The sequence below is a fragment of the Biomphalaria glabrata genome, chromosome 5 (genome assembly GCF_947242115.1).
Source record: "Biomphalaria glabrata chromosome 5, xgBioGlab47.1, whole genome shotgun sequence".
NCBI classification, from domain to species: Eukaryota; Metazoa; Mollusca; class Gastropoda; family Planorbidae; genus Biomphalaria; species Biomphalaria glabrata.
The window spans coordinates 2,627,685-2,647,363 of NC_074715.1; the positions used below are offsets into that span (position 1 = coordinate 2,627,685).

At 36.1% G+C, this 19,679-nt stretch overlaps 1 protein-coding gene across 1 annotated transcript in view; it reads right to left on the reverse strand.

Moving 5' to 3' along the window:
- Positions 1-13,383: 13,383 nt before the first annotated feature.
- LOC129926190 (cell death abnormality protein 1-like) overlaps positions 13,384-19,679 on the reverse strand; it is a 28,699-nt gene continuing 22,403 nt past the window's right edge. Inside the window, exons 7-8 of the mRNA XM_056028583.1 lie at positions 14,370-14,507; positions 13,384-13,391 (exon numbers count right to left, since the gene is read on the reverse strand). Coding sequence (XP_055884558.1) covers positions 13,384-13,391; positions 14,370-14,507 — 146 coding nt within the window. The remainder of the gene's footprint in view (positions 13,392-14,369; positions 14,508-19,679) is intronic.

Below are 19,679 nucleotides of genomic sequence, written 5' to 3' on the forward strand. Positions count from 1 at the left end.
TCTAATCCGTGGGGCAAGATTGGAATTGATTTTTTCCAAATGTGTGGCAAACAATATCTACTTACAGTGGACTATTATTCAAATTTCATAGAGGTAGAAAACATGCAGTTGACAACAACACACGCAATTATAAAGAAACTGAAAGTTTTATTTGCAAGATATGGGGTGCCCAAAGTCTGTATAGCTGATAGCGGACCACAGTTCATATCGGAATATTTTTCCAAATTTATGATGGAATGGGGAGTGACTCATTTGAAATTCTCTCCAGGACACCATCATTCCAATGGAAAGGCTGAGTCAGCAGTTAAAATTTTGAAGACCATAATGAAGAAATCTAGAGAGTCAAAGTCAGATGCTTATGAAGCTCTTCTGGAATTTAGAAATACTCCAAGGCAAGACACAAATCTAAGCCCAGTTCAGATGTTTTTTGGTCGGATGACTCGAACACTGATACCAAACAAAAGGAGTAACATTAAGATTTCTACATGTCAAGAGAACATTGTGAAAAGGAAAGAAAAACGTCAGGAGAGTGTAAAAACATCTTACGATAAGAAGTCAAGAAATTTAAGTCAGCTGAGAACTGGACAGATGGTCTATTTCCAATCTCCTAATGACCCTACATGGAGACGTGGAAGAATCCAGTCTCAAGTAAACCAGAGAGCTTACATTATTCGAGGTGACAATGGTGCAGTGTACCAAAGAAACAGGGTGCATATCAACCCGAACAGAGAAACAGAAGAAGATAAATTTCCCGATACTGATGACAACATACAGGACAATAGAACTCATGATCATTACATTCGCCACTCATCAACTCATCAGTTGAAGAAACCGACAAGATTCAATGACTATGTGTCTTAATGAACTATTGAATGTTGATTTTTAAATGTGATATGTTTCATATTCAGTGAAGCGTATATATGTATGTTATGTTTAGTTGTTTATGTTGTGGTTTTGTTTTATTTTTTTTTTCTATGATACTCTCCTAAATGTTTTGTTTTTTTTAAAGAAAATAGGATGTTGATATGGTGCGCAAAGGTTCACGCGTTCAATATAATAAAGTATCATTCTCCGCCATGACACTAATGGTTGTTGTTTGTTTATTGTTGACTGTGAACCTATATCTTAATTAACACACCCTATAAACGAAATAAACACAAAACTCAACTTTTACTCTAAAACTAGAAATAGTGACAACCTCATACAATAAGAGATTTCACAAACGAATAACTCACCCTAAACAGGGTCTATGTTGTTTTTCTGGTATCTATAATGTTCGTCGTTCGTCCAGTGCCTCTGTCACTATTCTGACAAGTTGTGCAAATTCTTTCTTAAAGACTTCAAACCTTCGCCATTGATGAGCGCTCCCAGATGCGTCTTTAGATGCTTCATATGTAAGAGCGTAAACAATGGTTTCGGTGGCCACTAACACTGACGGCTTTCTTCAATTCATTGTCTCAAAGCGCATCAATAAAAGCGTCTGTGATGATGTCTTACAGAAAATCTTGTGCGGCGTTTGGATAGACGTTCGGTGTCTGTCTCTAGCTCTTGTTGTGATTCATCGGAGCATTGATGTCGGATCTTCAATTGCACTCCATAAAATTCTTGTAAATGTTCGCGGTTCCAGAGCTCAGACGAGAGCGGCAAAGTCTTGCTGGTTCGGTAAGAGCTGAACCAACGTGGAGGCCTTTCCTCTTAGAGAAAACACAAGGGCAGATGTTTTCTCCTCCTCCCTATTCCATCTGTTAACTTAAGCTGCTGCGTCAATATACTTCTTGTATACAAACCAGGACACAGAACCATCAAATACGAGGTGAAATAGACTTCATGTACAAATGACGTCGTCTTTGCTTCAGCTACATTAATGTGCTTAGAGTGAACTTACAGTGAACTTGTTGCGTCTTTATTACTTTGTTGCCCTTTCCCACCACTTTTTTTTCATTTCTACTAGTAATCTATTTTCAACTAGAACCAATCTTTTTAAGCACAGCTTCCATCTGTTCTTGCAAAAAAACTGTTAATCTCCTCACATACAGAACCACGGAGTTTAAGAGCCCTTCCATATCTGGTTCGACTTAAAAAGTATACGTGTCTGTATCTGCATCTTCCTTCACTAGGGCCTCTCTAAGACGTGTTATTACGAAGCTCTCGTTTCAGTTTTTCACAAGGAGTTGGTCAAGCGTTTTCAAAGGAGCCATAGAAGATTCCATTTCTGACATTTATTTATTAACAATGTTTTCTTTTTGTAATTATTTTTAAAATTATTATCGGGATAGACATTTTTCAAGTGAGGACTTTAATGAGAATTAATATAATAAAGATTCAAAGCAGTCCCTTGAGACCTATTTGCTGGATCATTTGACATGTTTGGAGATTGTCTTCTTTTGTTTAGTATCAAGCATAATGCTATCTCTACTAGAGCTAAACTGATGACTCCAATAGCAAAACCTATAGCCATTCCATGTAAATCTGAAAAAAAACAGGCCCCTGAAACAAAAAAAATATATTTTATCGTAATTGTTAAAAGATATCTCTCAACATATTTAATAATATTAGTAATGAATTTACAGAAATGCAATAATTTGAAGCCTATTCAAGGACTCAAATTTAAAAAATGTGCCTCCAAAATATAAACAAATTTGAATTTAATGCTGTTATAAAATACAATTAAGAAAAGTACTAAAATTTAATTTTCCTGAACTACTTTTTTTTCTTAAAATATATGGAGGCTTAGAGATAAAGACCTCTAAAAATCATTTTTAAGAACTACACATAAAAAAAATATTTATCTAAAAAATGATACATATTTATCAATACAAATTGTAAACAAAACAAACAAACTAAATCTGCAGCGAATTAAAAAAAAGCAGTGTGTAATTCATACAACAAAAGTCTACAAATGTATTCATCCCTACAATAAATCGGTTTCTAAATAATATAAAATGTATACCTCAAGCAACTAAAAATTTAAAAATTTCCTCTCACTAAAACGAATAGCTAACTTATGTAAAGAACCATGGTGGTATGTTGTCTTAAAATATCATATATTCTTAAAATTAGGTAAAATAAAGAAATGAGGACGTTTAGATCAATGGGATTTGTTGCTGCACATAAAAATTATATATGTGTCAGACGCGAATAGCCCAAATTTTCAGTAAAAAAATTACAATAGTCATTTCTCTATAAAAAAAGTTACGAAAATTATATAATATAAAACCGCAGACCTATATATACTACGATTAATATAGATATTTGCTCTATCTTTACTATTTGTTTAGGTAGGTGCTAATTTTCTATAGCACACTAAGTATCGGATTTTAGAAAAACCCAGGTTCGTTATATTTTTGTGTAACGTTATTCGCTAACACTGTATATAGATCAAAATTACATCTTTTTATTAGTATAATTAAATCTACATAATAAAATCTATATAAATGCGTTGGTAAATTAGTAGATCTAGAGCTAAATAAAATAAATGAGATTAGTAGATTTATTTTATTAAACAAACTTAGAAAGCCGTCAAATCGAAATAGATTCTGCGTATACCGTAGTCGTAGTCATATCACCACATGGGCACATGTAATTTTTAAAACATATTGTTACGAATCTCGCTATCCAGGCTCTCTGCAAACTGCACCATACAACACCAACTTAAAGAACTTGACAACTCAGGGCTCCAAAGTAACGTAAAGCTTTAATGGTTGAATAATTAACAGCCAATACTGTAAAATTGGCAACACGTACACTGTACAAATATCTCTCCGATAACACCGTTCCGCCGTATCAACTCTTGCACTGGCCTCTCCGTCTCGTTCCGGGCTTGCACGGGTTCAACAGTTCAGGACTGACTTCACACACTAGGCTCGTTGTGTTGGACTCGATCGTAGACCAAGATCAAGGCGCCAGTCGTCTCAACTCTACTTGACAGTGCTCCGCACTGAACAGTCGTAATGCTCCGTACAGAACCACACTGCTGAACTGTGCTGTAGTCGACCGGGCTGTAGTGAACCGGGCTCTGAACCGTCTTGATTACGTCACCTCCGCTCTTATATAGGGTCCCTACTGGCCTTCTCGAACCGGACAGAACGCCGCTCGACAATTCTAGGTGGTCAGATGACTACAACTCTCGTGACGCTCCTGAGCTCTGTTCACGACGGCGATCCTTCCTGAACTGTCCTGTTGACACTCGACTCGGCTGACAGTCGTATCTCGTCACGGTTGACCGCTCGTCTAGCGCTGGCCTGGGGCGATTTGCTTCGGCTGACTACACACACACCACTACTCCTCTCTGTGCCACCACCAAGTTTATAACAATATTAATAAATAGTAAACACTGCAGTGACTGCACGCATCATTAATCTCTGGAATCAATGACATTGTCTTTAAATAGACATTATATATCTATATCTACACTCCAGATCAAATCTAGTTTAGAAATCTAGATTCTATCTTGAGACTAGATTGCCACTAGTCTAGATCTAGCTTTATCGGACTAAAGTTTATTAATTATGATAGGCCTACATGTACAATCTAGATAATTCTATATATATAGAGTCTATAGTCTATATCTATAAACATTCTATAGCTTGTCTAGATCAGAATCGGTATATCTACTATCTATACAATATTAAATATACTTCTACTTATAAATCAAACTTTTCAACTCTAAGACCTAATATACCAATATAATAATATAAGGCTTGTCATCGATTCCAAAGATTCATGATAAAGGCAGTAATTCCCGTCGATAAGCAGCCCCAGCTGTGACCTACGTATTTTCCTAAAACCGAAGCAAGCATAACTATTGTCCGCAATGGTCGATTAAGATTTTCTTTTCGCCGTCTGCGCCGTCCTCAGCAGCGGATTTTCTTTCGGTCACAAATGTGCATTGGGTGGCCTTTGTGAGTGACCTTTAGCTGTCTGTCTCGTTCTGAGACCGCATGCAACCAGATGCTGCGTCAATAAACTAATCTGGTCTTTAAAGCGTTTCCTTAAGACCCTCTGTTACGTCGACCTCCTTTAAGCTCACCGAAAAAGACTGCTTTTAGCCAAAATTCGTCAATCATACGGATTGCGTGACCTGCCTAGCGTAACAGTCAGACAATAAAAAGTCCTTCTATCAAGCCTATACTGTTCAAACAGGCGTTCGCAATAATATCGCTGTTACTGATTCTGTCTTGCCACTTTATGAAGTAATGGAGCTCAAAAATTAAAAAAAAAATGAAAGGGATGCTTCATTTAACACCATGGTTTCTACATATGTAAAATCAACTATTACGTCAAGGGACTGCCCATTTGTGGTAATCTTTAATGCTAATTTCGTTTTATTGGGTGACTTCTAATATAGCTTCTGTTTTGAATAAAATTAAAGATAAACCGAAAGAGGCGGCAGCGTTTGGAAATTCGTTGACAACTACCTGAAGATGATATTCATTGTGAGCTAGCAGGCCGCAATCCTCGCTTTAACCAAACTCTGTCATGACCATTTCTTTTGTTGTTGTTAAAATGATTGAATACAATGCTGTCTCAAAAACAACCTGACGTAAATGTGTTTGTGAAATCGCTGCTTATATTGACCCATCATTACGCCAAAGAAGAAAGCAAATAGTATACAGTTTAACCCATGGGCGTAGCCAGGATTTTTTTTCGGGGGGGGGGGATTTTTTTTCTCCCCCCCCCCCCACGCGAATTTTTTTTTATATATGTATTTATGTGTGTGTGCAAATAATCTTTATTGCATTCTGACCCTTCATTCTTTCGGAAGACGTTTATTGTGCCCTAGAAAAGGTTCTTCAATGAGTTAGTGGAAAAATTGTAGATTCCAGGCCAATACTAGCATGGGGGTCTGGGGGAGCGCTAGGAGCTCCCCCAGCGCGGGGCGAAGCCCCGCCGCCAAGCACTATTTCTGATATTGAAAGCCAACAAAATGCATATTCTGAGGTATCTACAGTGCATTTTCCTGCTATTAAAAAGTTTTATTTCAAAAACCTAATGTGCTATTCTTACTAACTTAGACCCTACCGCGCCGTTCGGAGCGTTTGACGTCAAGCTGTTTCCATAAAAATCTGTCACTGGTAATGTCTGAAGCATCTTCCCATCTGCCATGAGGACCTCAATGAATGGCGTCAAGTTGTACTAGGATATCATTGCAACTCTTCTTATGCGTAATTCATTTTGTCGGAGAACATGTCCCGCAAACCTCATGCGTCGCTCTCTCACAATCTTACTAAAGGATCGACTCCCAGTTCGGCTTAGGATTTCCTTGATTTAAACCCGATCTCTATAACTGACTACTAAAATCTGTCTTAGCCATCTTTGTTGAGCCACATTTAATTTTTTTTCAATTTCGTCAGATGACTATTCACTACAGTTTATTAAGGGAGCCCTGCCACTGGTAAAAATGTGTAACCACTCTTGAATACGCTCTTGGAATAAGGTGAATGTAGTTTGCTTTAGATTTTATATCGAAAAGAGAAGTTTTATCGTTAAAATCATCTGTTGGGGATTTTTCACCTCAAAATGCTCTGTAGGGGGATCTTAAACTCAAAACCATCTGGAGGGGTTTTAAACTTTAAACAAACGCCATCTGTAGAAGAGGGGTTTAAACTCAAAACCCCCGATTGGATTGGCTACGCTCAAATTATTTTAGTGTGTAATTTGCTTTTTTTTTATATTGAAGAGGTATTTTTAGCATTAAACCAATCTGAATCGGGGTTTAAACTCAAAACCCCTTTTGGCAATGCTCATAGCATTTTGAGTGCGTAATTTGCTTTTTTTCTTACACTGAAGATGTATTTTTTAGCCTCAAACCCCCCTGGCGGGGGGTTTAAACTCAAAACCCCTTTGGCTGCGTTCATAGATTTTAGTGTGAGTAATTTGCTTTTATTTATATTGAAGAGGTACTTTTTAGCTTCAAACTCCACTGGAGGGGAGTTTAAACTCGAAACCCCTTTGACTACACTCAAAACATTTTGAGTGTATAATTTGCTTTGATTTTATTATTAAAGAGGTATTTTTTACCTTCAAACCCCGCTAAAGTGGGGTTTAAACTAAAAACTAAGTCAAAACCCATTTAGCTACGCTCATAACATTTTGAGTGCATAATTAACTTTTTTTTTATATTGAAGAGGGGGTTTATCGTAAATTTTGAAGGGGGTTTTAAAATCAAAATCTCCCTTAATTGTGCTCTTGGAATTAGGGGATTTTCGTTTGCATTTTTGTTTTGTTTTGTTTTATAGAAGAGGGGGGGGGGTAACTGCAAAAACCCAAGTAGGGGGTTTAAAACTCAAAACCCCTAGTAGGGGGTTTTAAACACAAAACCCCTGGTATAGGTTTTTAAATTCGAACCCCCCTGGTAGGGGTTTTAAACTCAAAACCCCCTGGTAAGGGGTTTTCAACTCAAATCCCCATTGTTTGTGCTGAGGCAATTGATGGTTTAGTATTAAAATCTCACATAAAATAAACAAAATCAAAGCAAAAAATAATTCACTAAATTCCGACCTACGCCCATGGTTTAACCTATTTATTAAATCTACAAACAACCTTTCAATATTACCTGTTGTGCGTAAAGGTAGATTGACATATCCATTACATCCTTCGTTACAAATACCCGAGTATTTATCACAAGATTGGTTGAAACAATAAGTGCTACAATTAGAGCTACAGTTAAGTCCCCAGGTGGACTGAAGGCATTCTGAAAGAAAAAAAAAACAAAACATGTAGATTTTGTTGTCTTTATTAAAGGTGAGTTTTAACTTAATTATTAATTATTTAATTTTTAAGAATTAGAAATATTTAAAATATTAACATTTACATTTTCGCAATGCATTTAGTATGAAGTAAATAATATCAATTTAGGTAAAGCTATTTATCTTTAGTAGATCGACACTACCTGGAAAACTGTTTTCTAAACTTTTTCCTTTATTATAAAAATTTTTAAATTTCCAAAAATTAGTCAAAAAAGTGTTCCTATATATATTGCTGTTATAAAATTTTATTTAAAAAAATTGTAATGATATTTCAAATTAATTTTTTTTTGTAATAAAAAACATAAACTTTTTTTCAGAATTTGACAATAAGGATAAAAGAATTGGAGTAGCCTCCATGCATGCCCAAGTGGACTCAGAGAGATGCTACCTAGGCCCTGCTACACACAAATGAAGATGAGAACTGAAAAAAAAATTTCTTATTGTTATTCATTTACAAACGATTGTGTACAAAGAAAAAAAAACAACCTTAAAACTGAATGACTATTATTTTACATGATAGACCTAAGTACCAAGACAAATATACTTGTCCAAAACACAAACATTGCATCTCACGTAAACATAATTGGCTAACTGCTAGAAATTGTTGATCAATTTTGTTACATTGGGTCCGTCATATCCAATAACACTCTACTGGTGAAAGACATTAAAAACTGAATAGCTAAGGGAATGGCCACCATGTCACGGTTGCAGAAAAGAGTCTGAGACAACATATTGCTGACTAGCAGTAATAAAGCCCTAGTCTACCGGACCTGTGTGTTGAGCACCTTGCTGTACGGAAGTGAAACATGGTCAACCTACTTATGGCAGGAAAAAAGCTAAATGTCTTCCACCTCCGATGCCTGAGGCGGATCTTTAAAATAAGGTGGCAAGATAAGATAATCAATGAGGAACTGCTACGAAGAGCAGGGTTCCAGAACATCGGCTCTGTTATCAGCAGACGCCTTGGCTGGCTTGGCTACGTTCGTAAAATGCCAGTAGGTCGTCTTCCAGAAAATATTTTGTATGGCGATCTATTAAAAGGCAGGAGAGCAGCTGTTCGCCCATTTTACGTTATTTGGATGTATGAAAACGCGGCATGAAGCTTTTCAATATCGACAAAAGCAGCTGGGAAGAGGTGGCCTTGGATAGATCCACATGGACAGAGAGCATAAAAGAAGAATCACGGATATTAGATTTCATATACAACAGAAGCAGAAAGAAGGGTGAAAATGCAACAGCGTCTGGTGATTACATATGCCCATCCTGTGATCAAAGCTGTGTATCAAGGAATGCTTCTTTAGTCACACAATAAGTTGCAAAGGAAATATATCGTTTCTCGAGACGTAAAATGCCACAGTGAGACCTAAGAAGAAAAAGATGAAAATCCACATCTTTATGCTACAGTTGGTAATAACAACTCAAAATATAAGGAGTTCTTGGAAGAGTAAGAAATAATGGATACATTCGCGAACAGATGTGCCAGAACCAGCTAGCTAAATTCTAGGCTCTATCAATCACACAGAAGAATACAAAATGCAACTTAGTTATTATAAGACATGTCAACAGAGAAGCGAAAAGACCAGAAGTTATATCCGTACTTATGTTATACGCTTGGAATGAGTAGCCTGTAATACTTTATATCAAAATCATCTGGTTGCTAAAATAAAATTAAATACGTATTAGCCAGGAGGATCCAGCCATCAAAAACATCTGTATATTAATGCGCTAAACGAATGCACTAAAGAATTTTAAAGATAACCTATTCAAAAATGTAATCCTTTTTTAGATAAGCATATAGAATACAAGATAAAAAAAACAGACGTGGAAGAAAGTAAAAAAGTAACAAACAGTGACAGCCCAGAAGTACAGGTTTGCAATTTATAAAACCAACTAATTTGTATTCTGCGGCCGTTGTAGGTGACCTCCAGCTGTCTCGTCCTGAAGCCGCATGCAGTCAGGTGCTTTCTTTGTTAAACACTAATTTCTTTTTTAGTTATGTAGAGACGCACCATAGTGAACGTGTTTTGAAGGCGACTAGTGGCGCATTGATCTAGATGGATTAGAGACTACTTAGAGACAGAAAATAAGTTGGTGATAGGATTTCATAGGGCTGTAGATTAAACATTATTTAAACTGTTTAACAGAGTTTCAGACTCGTCCCTCCACTGTTAAGACAGATGGGGTTTTGCTTTTCATTTACTCGCATTGTAATATAACCGAATAGATACTCAGACATCTGCAGAGTAGTTTATCATAATCTGACAGGCATTAAAAATTAACTACAAGACAGACCTGTATCCATCACTTCTTTTATGTCAGCCTCGGCAAAATGGTGCCTATGCGGATCGTTAAAGCGTTACCGATGCGGCACCACTGCTACGTCGACCTCATTTTAGTTCACGTAAAAAAAAAGAATGCTTTTAGTATACGATCTATCCCCATACGGGATAAATGCCCTGCCAAGCGTAACTGTTGGACCATAAGAGGGCTCTCTTTAGTGTCCATACCAGCGTTCGCAAAATTATCGTTAATTGTAGTCCGGTATTGCCACCGTATGTCCATAATGCAGCGCAAGTATCATTAGTGAAAGCCGTTAAGTAGTCTTATTTGATTTATGTATAATACTTATGTTTCAGATCGATATAAAAAAGTTGAGGGATGAACTTCTTTGTAGGCATTGAATTTTATAGGCCAGAGGAGCAATTTATTCTTTCGAATTCTCGCCTTTAGGCGTCCAAAAGCCCTACTGACCCTGACTAGACGGTTATCAACTACCATTGAAAGCTATGCTTCATTTGACAAGATTATTTCTATATATGTGAATTTGTCTGCAACTTTAAGGGACTTTCCATTTGTGGTAATCTATGATGCTAAATACGTTTTATTGGGTGACTTGTAATATGGCTTCTGTTTTCAAGAAAATTAAAGATAAACCGAAAGAGGTGGCAGCGTTTGCAAATTCGTTGACAACTACCTGAAGATGATATTCATTGTGAGCTAGCAGGGCGCAATCCTCGCTTTAACCAAACTCTGTCATGACCATTTCTTTTGTTGTTGTTAAAATGATTGAATACAATGCTGTCTCAAAAACAACCTGACGTAAATGTGTTTGTAAAATCGCTGCTTATATTGACCCATCATTACGCCAAAGAAGAAAGCAAATAGTATACAGTTTAACCTATTTATTAAATCTACAAACAACCTTTCAATATTACCTGTTGTGCATAAAGGTGGATTGACATATCCATTACATCCTTCGTTACAAATACCCGAGTATTTATCACAAGATTGGTTGAAACAATTAATGCTACAATTAGAGCTACAGTTAAGTCCCCAGGTGGACTGAAGGCATTCTGAAAGAAAAAACAACAAAATATGTGGATTTTGTTGTCTTTATTAAAGGTGAGTTTTAACTTAATTATTAATTATTTAATTTTTAAGAATTAGAAATATTTAAAATATTAACATTTACATTTTCGCAATGCATTTAGTATGAAGTAAATAATATCAATTTAGGTAAAGCTATTTATCTTTAGTAGATCGACACTACCTGGAAAACTGTTTTCTAAACTTTTTCCTTTATTATAAAAATTTTTAAATTTCCAAAAATTAGTCAAAAAAGTGTTCCTATATATATTGCTGTTATAAAATTTTATTTAAAAAAATTGTAATGATATTTCAAATTAATTTTTTTTTGTAATAAAAAACATAAACTTTTTTTCAGAATTTGACAATAAGGATAAAAGAATTGGAGTAGCCTCCATGCATGCCCAAGTGGACTCAGAGAGATGCTACCTAGGCCCTGCTACACACAAATGAAGATGAGAACTGAAAAAAAAATTTCTTATTGTTATTCATTTACAAACGATTGTGTACAAAGAAAAAAAAACAACCTTAAAACTGAATGACTATTATTTTACATGATAGACCTAAGTACCAAGACAAATATACTTGTCCAAAACACAAACATTGCATCTCACGTAAACATAATTGGCTAACTGCTAGAAATTGTTGATCAATTTTGTTACATTGGGTCCGTCATATCCAATAACACTCTACTGGTGAAAGACATTAAAAACTGAATAGCTAAGGGAATGGCCACCATGTCACGGTTGCAGAAAAGAGTCTGAGACAACATATTGCTGACTAGCAGTAATAAAGCCCTAGTCTACCGGACCTGTGTGTTGAGCACCTTGCTGTACGGAAGTGAAACATGGTCAACCTACTTATGGCAGGAAAAAAGCTAAATGTCTTCCACCTCCGATGCCTGAGGCGGATCTTTAAAATAAGGTGGCAAGATAAGATAATCAATGAGGAACTGCTACGAAGAGCAGGGTTCCAGAACATCGGCTCTGTTATCAGCAGACGCCTTGGCTGGCTTGGCTACGTTCGTAAAATGCCAGTAGGTCGTCTTCCAGAAAATATTTTGTATGGCGATCTATTAAAAGGCAGGAGAGCAGCTGTTCGCCCATTTTACGTTATTTGGATGTATGAAAACGCGGCATGAAGCTTTTCAATATCGACAAAAGCAGCTGGGAAGAGGTGGCCTTGGATAGATCCACATGGACAGAGAGCATAAAAGAAGAATCACGGATATTAGATTTCATATACAACAGAAGCAGAAAGAAGGGTGAAAATGCAACAGCGTCTGGTGATTACATATGCCCATCCTGTGATCAAAGCTGTGTATCAAGGAATGCTTCTTTAGTCACACAATAAGTTGCAAAGGAAATATATCGTTTCTCGAGACGTAAAATGCCACAGTGAGACCTAAGAAGAAAAAGATGAAAATCCACATCTTTATGCTACAGTTGGTAATAACAACTCAAAATATAAGGAGTTCTTGGAAGAGTAAGAAATAATGGATACATTCGCGAACAGATGTGCCAGAACCAGCTAGCTAAATTCTAGGCTCTATCAATCACACAGAAGAATACAAAATGCAACTTAGTTATTATAAGACATGTCAACAGAGAAGCGAAAAGACCAGAAGTTATATCCGTACTTATGTTATACGCTTGGAATGAGTAGCCTGTAATACTTTATATCAAAATCATCTGGTTGCTAAAATAAAATTAAATACGTATTAGCCAGGAGGATCCAGCCATCAAAAACATCTGTATATTAATGCGCTAAACGAATGCACTAAAGAATTTTAAAGATAACCTATTCAAAAATGTAATCCTTTTTTAGATAAGCATATAGAATACAAGATAAAAAAAACAGACGTGGAAGAAAGTAAAAAAGTAACAAACAGTGACAGCCCAGAAGTACAGGTTTGCAATTTATAAAACCAACTAATTTGTATTCTGCGGCCGTTGTAGGTGACCTCCAGCTGTCTCGTCCTGAAGCCGCATGCAGTCAGGTGCTTTCTTTGTTAAACACTAATTTCTTTTTTAGTTATGTAGAGACGCACCATAGTGAACGTGTTTTGAAGGCGACTAGTGGCGCATTGATCTAGATGGATTAGAGACTACTTAGAGACAGAAAATAAGTTGGTGATAGGATTTCATAGGGCTGTAGATTAAACATTATTTAAACTGTTTAACAGAGTTTCAGACTCGTCCCTCCACTGTTAAGACAGATGGGGTTTTGCTTTTCATTTACTCGCATTGTAATATAACCGAATAGATACTCAGACATCTGCAGAGTAGTTTATCATAATCTGACAGGCATTAAAAATTAACTACAAGACAGACCTGTATCCATCACTTCTTTTATGTCAGCCTCGGCAAAATGGTGCCTATGCGGATCGTTAAAGCGTTACCGATGCGGCACCACTGCTACGTCGACCTCATTTTAGTTCACGTAAAAAAAAAGAATGCTTTTAGTATACGATCTATCCCCATACGGGATAAATGCCCTGCCAAGCGTAACTGTTGGACCATAAGAGGGCTCTCTTTAGTGTCCATACCAGCGTTCGCAAAATTATCGTTAATTGTAGTCCGGTATTGCCACCGTATGTCCATAATGCAGCGCAAGTATCATTAGTGAAAGCCGTTAAGTAGTCTTATTTGATTTATGTATAATACTTATGTTTCAGATCGATATAAAAAAGTTGAGGGATGAACTTCTTTGTAGGCATTGAATTTTATAGGCCAGAGGAGCAATTTATTCTTTCGAATTCTCGCCTTTAGGCGTCCAAAAGCCCTACTGACCCTGACTAGACGGTTATCAACTACCATTGAAAGCTATGCTTCATTTGACAAGATTATTTTATATATGTGAATTTGTCTGCAACTTTAAGGGACTTTCCATTTGTGGTAATCTATGATGCTAAATACGTTTTATTGGGTGACTTGTAATATGGCTTCTGTTTTCAAGAAAATTAAAGATAAACCGAAAGAGGTGGCAGCGTTTGCAAATTCGTTGACAACTACCTGAAGATGATATTCATTGTGAGCTAGCAGGGCGCAATCCTCGCTTTAACCAAACTCTGTCATGACCATTTCTTTTGTTGTTGTTAAAATGATTGAATACAATGCTGTCTCAAAAACAACCTGACGTAAATGTGTTTGTAAAATCGCTGCTTATATTGACCCATCATTACGCCAAAGAAGAAAGCAAATAGTATACAGTTTAACCTATTTATTAAATCTACAAACAACCTTTCAATATTACCTGTTGTGCATAAAGGTGGATTGACATATCCATTACATCCTTCGTTACAAATACCCGAGTATTTATCACAAGATTGGTTGAAACAATTAATGCTACAATTAGAGCTACAGTTAAGTCCCCAGGTGGACTGAAGGCATTCTGAAAGAAAAAACAACAAAATATGTGGATTTTGTTGTCTTTATTAAAGGTGAGTTTTAACTTAATTATTAATTATTTAATTTTTAAGAATTAGAAATATTTAAAATATTAACATTTACATTTTCGCAATGCATTTAGTATGAAGTAAATAATATCAATTTAGGTAAAGCTATTTATCTTTAGTAGATCGACACTACCTGGAAAACTGTTTTCTAAACTTTTTCCTTTATTATAAAAATTTTTAAATTTCCAAAAATTAGTCAAAAAAGTGTTCCTATATATATTGCTGTTATAAAATTTTATTTAAAAAAATTGTAATGATATTTCAAATTAATTTTTTTTTGTAATAAAAAACATAAACTTTTTTTCAGAATTTGACAATAAGGATAAAAGAATTGGAGTAGCCTCCATGCATGCCCAAGTGGACTCAGAGAGATGCTACCTAGGCCCTGCTACACACAAATGAAGATGAGAACTGAAAAAAAATTTCTTATTGTTATTCATTTACAAACGATTGTGTACAAAGAAAAAAAAACAACCTTAAAACTGAATGACTATTATTTTACATGATAGACCTAAGTACCAAGACAAATATACTTGTCCAAAACACAAACATTGCATCTCACGTAAACATAATTGGCTAACTGCTAGAAATTGTTGATCAATTTTGTTACATTGGGTCCGTCATATCCAATAACACTCTACTGGTGAAAGACATTAAAAACTGAATAGCTAAGGGAATGGCCACCATGTCACGGTTGCAGAAAAGAGTCTGAGACAACATATTGCTGACTAGCAGTAATAAAGCCCTAGTCTACCGGACCTGTGTGTTGAGCACCTTGCTGTACGGAAGTGAAACATGGTCAACCTACTTATGGCAGGAAAAAAGCTAAATGTCTTCCACCTCCGATGCCTGAGGCGGATCTTTAAAATAAGGTGGCAAGATAAGATAATCAATGAGGAACTGCTACGAAGAGCAGGGTTCCAGAACATCGGCTCTGTTATCAGCAGACGCCTTGGCTGGCTTGGCTACGTTCGTAAAATGCCAGTAGGTCGTCTTCCAGAAAATATTTTGTATGGCGATCTATTAAAAGGCAGGAGAGCAGCTGTTCGCCCATTTTACGTTATTTGGATGTATGAAAACGCGGCATGAAGCTTTTCAATATCGACAAAAGCAGCTGGGAAGAGGTGGCCTTGGATAGATCCACATGGACAGAGAGCATAAAAGAAGAATCACGGATATTAGATTTCATATACAACAGAAGCAGAAAGAAGGGTGAAAATGCAACAGCGTCTGGTGATTACATATGCCCATCCTGTGATCAAAGCTGTGTATCAAGGAATGCTTCTTTAGTCACACAATAAGTTGCAAAGGAAATATATCGTTTCTCGAGACGTAAAATGCCACAGTGAGACCTAAGAAGAAAAAGATGAAAATCCACATCTTTATGCTACAGTTGGTAATAACAACTCAAAATATAAGGAGTTCTTGGAAGAGTAAGAAATAATGGATACATTCGCGAACAGATGTGCCAGAACCAGCTAGCTAAATTCTAGGCTCTATCAATCACACAGAAGAATACAAAATGCAACTTAGTTATTATAAGACATGTCAACAGAGAAGCGAAAAGACCAGAAGTTATATCCGTACTTATGTTATACGCTTGGAATGAGTAGCCTGTAATACTTTATATCAAAATCATCTGGTTGCTAAAATAAAATTAAATACGTATTAGCCAGGAGGATCCAGCCATCAAAAACATCTGTATATTAATGCGCTAAACGAATGCACTAAAGAATTTTAAAGATAACCTATTCAAAAATGTAATCCTTTTTTAGATAAGCATATAGAATACAAGATAAAAAAAACAGACGTGGAAGAAAGTAAAAAAGTAACAAACAGTGACAGCCCAGAAGTACAGGTTTGCAATTTATAAAACCAACTAATTTGTATTCTGCGGCCGTTGTAGGTGACCTCCAGCTGTCTCGTCCTGAAGCCGCATGCAGTCAGGTGCTTTCTTTGTTAAACACTAATTTCTTTTTTAGTTATGTAGAGACGCACCATAGTGAACGTGTTTTGAAGGCGACTAGTGGCGCATTGATCTAGATGGATTAGAGACTACTTAGAGACAGAAAATAAGTTGGTGATAGGATTTCATAGGGCTGTAGATTAAACATTATTTAAACTGTTTAACAGAGTTTCAGACTCGTCCCTCCACTGTTAAGACAGATGGGGTTTTGCTTTTCATTTACTCGCATTGTAATATAACCGAATAGATACTCAGACATCTGCAGAGTAGTTTATCATAATCTGACAGGCATTAAAAATTAACTACAAGACAGACCTGTATCCATCACTTCTTTTATGTCAGCCTCGGCAAAATGGTGCCTATGCGGATCGTTAAAGCGTTACCGATGCGGCACCACTGCTACGTCGACCTCATTTTAGTTCACGTAAAAAAAAAGAATGCTTTTAGTATACGATCTATCCCCATACGGGATAAATGCCCTGCCAAGCGTAACTGTTGGACCATAAGAGGGCTCTCTTTAGTGTCCATACCAGCGTTCGCAAAATTATCGTTAATTGTAGTCCGGTATTGCCACCGTATGTCCATAATGCAGCGCAAGTATCATTAGTGAAAGCCGTTAAGTAGTCTTATTTGATTTATGTATAATACTTATGTTTCAGATCGATATAAAAAAGTTGAGGGATGAACTTCTTTGTAGGCATTGAATTTTATAGGCCAGAGGAGCAATTTATTCTTTCGAATTCTCGCCTTTAGGCGTCCAAAAGCCCTACTGACCCTGACTAGACGGTTATCAACTACCATTGAAAGCTATGCTTCATTTGACAAGATTATTTCTATATATGTGAATTTGTCTGCAACTTTAAGGGACTTTCCATTTGTGGTAATCTATGATGCTAAATACGTTTTATTGGGTGACTTGTAATATGGCTTCTGTTTTCAAGAAAATTAAAGATAAACCGAAAGAGGTGGCAGCGTTTGCAAATTCGTTGACAACTACCTGAAGATGATATTCATTGTGAGCTAGCAGGGCGCAATCCTCGCTTTAACCAAACTCTGTCATGACCATTTCTTTTGTTGTTGTTAAAATGATTGAATACAATGCTGTCTCAAAAACAACCTGACGTAAATGTGTTTGTAAAATCGCTGCTTATATTGACCCATCATTACGCCAAAGAAGAAAGCAAATAGTATACAGTTTAACCTATTTATTAAATCTACAAACAACCTTTCAATATTACCTGTTGTGCATAAAGGTGGATTGACATATCCATTACATCCTTCGTTACAAATACCCGAGTATTTATCACAAGATTGGTTGAAACAATTAATGCTACAATTAGAGCTACAGTTAAGTCCCCAGGTGGACTGAAGGCATTCTGAAAGAAAAAACAACAAAATATGTGGATTTTGTTGTCTTTATTAAAGGTGAGTTTTAACTTAATTATTAATTATTTAATTTTTAAGAATTAGAAATATTTAAAATATTAACATTTACATTTTCGCAATGCATTTAGTATGAAGTAAATAATATCAATTTAGGTAAAGCTATTTATCTTTAGTAGATCGACACTACCTGGAAAACTGTTTTCTAAACTTTTTCCTTTATTATAAAAATTTTTAAATTTCCAAAAATTAGTCAAAAAAGTGTTCCTATATATATTGCTGTTATAAAATTTTATTTAAAAAAATTGTAATGATATTTCAAATTAATTTTTTTTTGTAATAAAAAACATAAACTTTTTTTCAGAATTTGACAATAAGGATAAAAGAATTGGAGTAGCCTCCATGCATGCCCAAGTGGACTCAGAGAGATGCTACCTAGGCCCTGCTACACACAAATGAAGATGAGAACTGAAAAAAAAATTTCTTATTGTTATTCATTTACAAACGATTGTGTACAAAGAAAAAAAAACAACCTTAAAACTGAATGACTATTATTTTACATGATAGACCTAAGTACCAAGACAAATATACTTGTCCAAAACACAAACATTGCATCTCACGTAAACATAATTGGCTAACTGCTAGAAATTGTTGATCAATTTTGTTACATTGGGTCCGTCATATCCAATAACACTCTACTGGTGAAAGACATTAAAAACTGAATAGCTAAGGGAATGGCCACCATGTCACGGTTGCAGAAAAGAGTCTGAGACAACATATTGCTGACTAGCAGTAATAAAGCCCTAGTCTACCGGACCTGTGTGTTGAGCACCTTGCTGTACGGAAGTGAAACATGGTCAACCTACTTATGGCAGGAAAAAAGCTAAATGTCTTCCACCTCCGATGCCTGAGGCGGATCTTTAAAATAAGGTGGCAAGATAAGATAATCAATGAGGAACTGCTACGAAGAGCAGGGTTCCAGAACATCGGCTCTGTTATCAGCAGACGCCTTGGCTGGCTTGGCTACGTTCGTAAAATGCCAGTAGGTCGTCTTCCAGAAAATATTTTGTATGGCGATCTATTAAAAGGCAGGAGAGCAGCTGTTCGCCCATTTTACGTTATTTGGATGTATGAAAACGCGGCATGAAGCTTTTCAATATCGACAAAAGCAGCTGGGAAGAGGTGGCCTTGGATAGATCCACATGGACAGAGAGCATAAAAGAAGAATCACGGATATTAGATTTCATATACAACAGAAGCAGAAAGAAGGGTGAAAATGCAACAGCGTCTGGTGATTACATATGCCCATCCTGTGATCAAAGCTGTGTATCAAGGAATGCTTCTTTAGTCACACAATAAGTTGCAAAGGAAATATATCGTTTCTCGAGACGTAAAATGCCACAGTGAGACCTAAGAAGAAAAAGATGAAAATCCACATCTTTATGCTACAGTTGGTAATAACAACTCAAAATATAAGGAGTTCTTGGAAGAGTAAGAAATAATGGATACATTCGCGAACAGATGTGCCAGAACCAGCTAGCTAAATTCTAGGCTCTATCAATCACACAGAAGAATACAAAATGCAACTTAGTTATTATAAGACATGTCAACAGAGAAGCGAAAAGACCAGAAGTTATATCCGTACTTATGTTATACGCTTGGAATGAGTAGCCTGTAATACTTTATATCAAAATCATCTGGTTGCTAAAATAAAATTAAATACGTATTAGCCAGGAGGATCCAGCCATCAAAAACATCT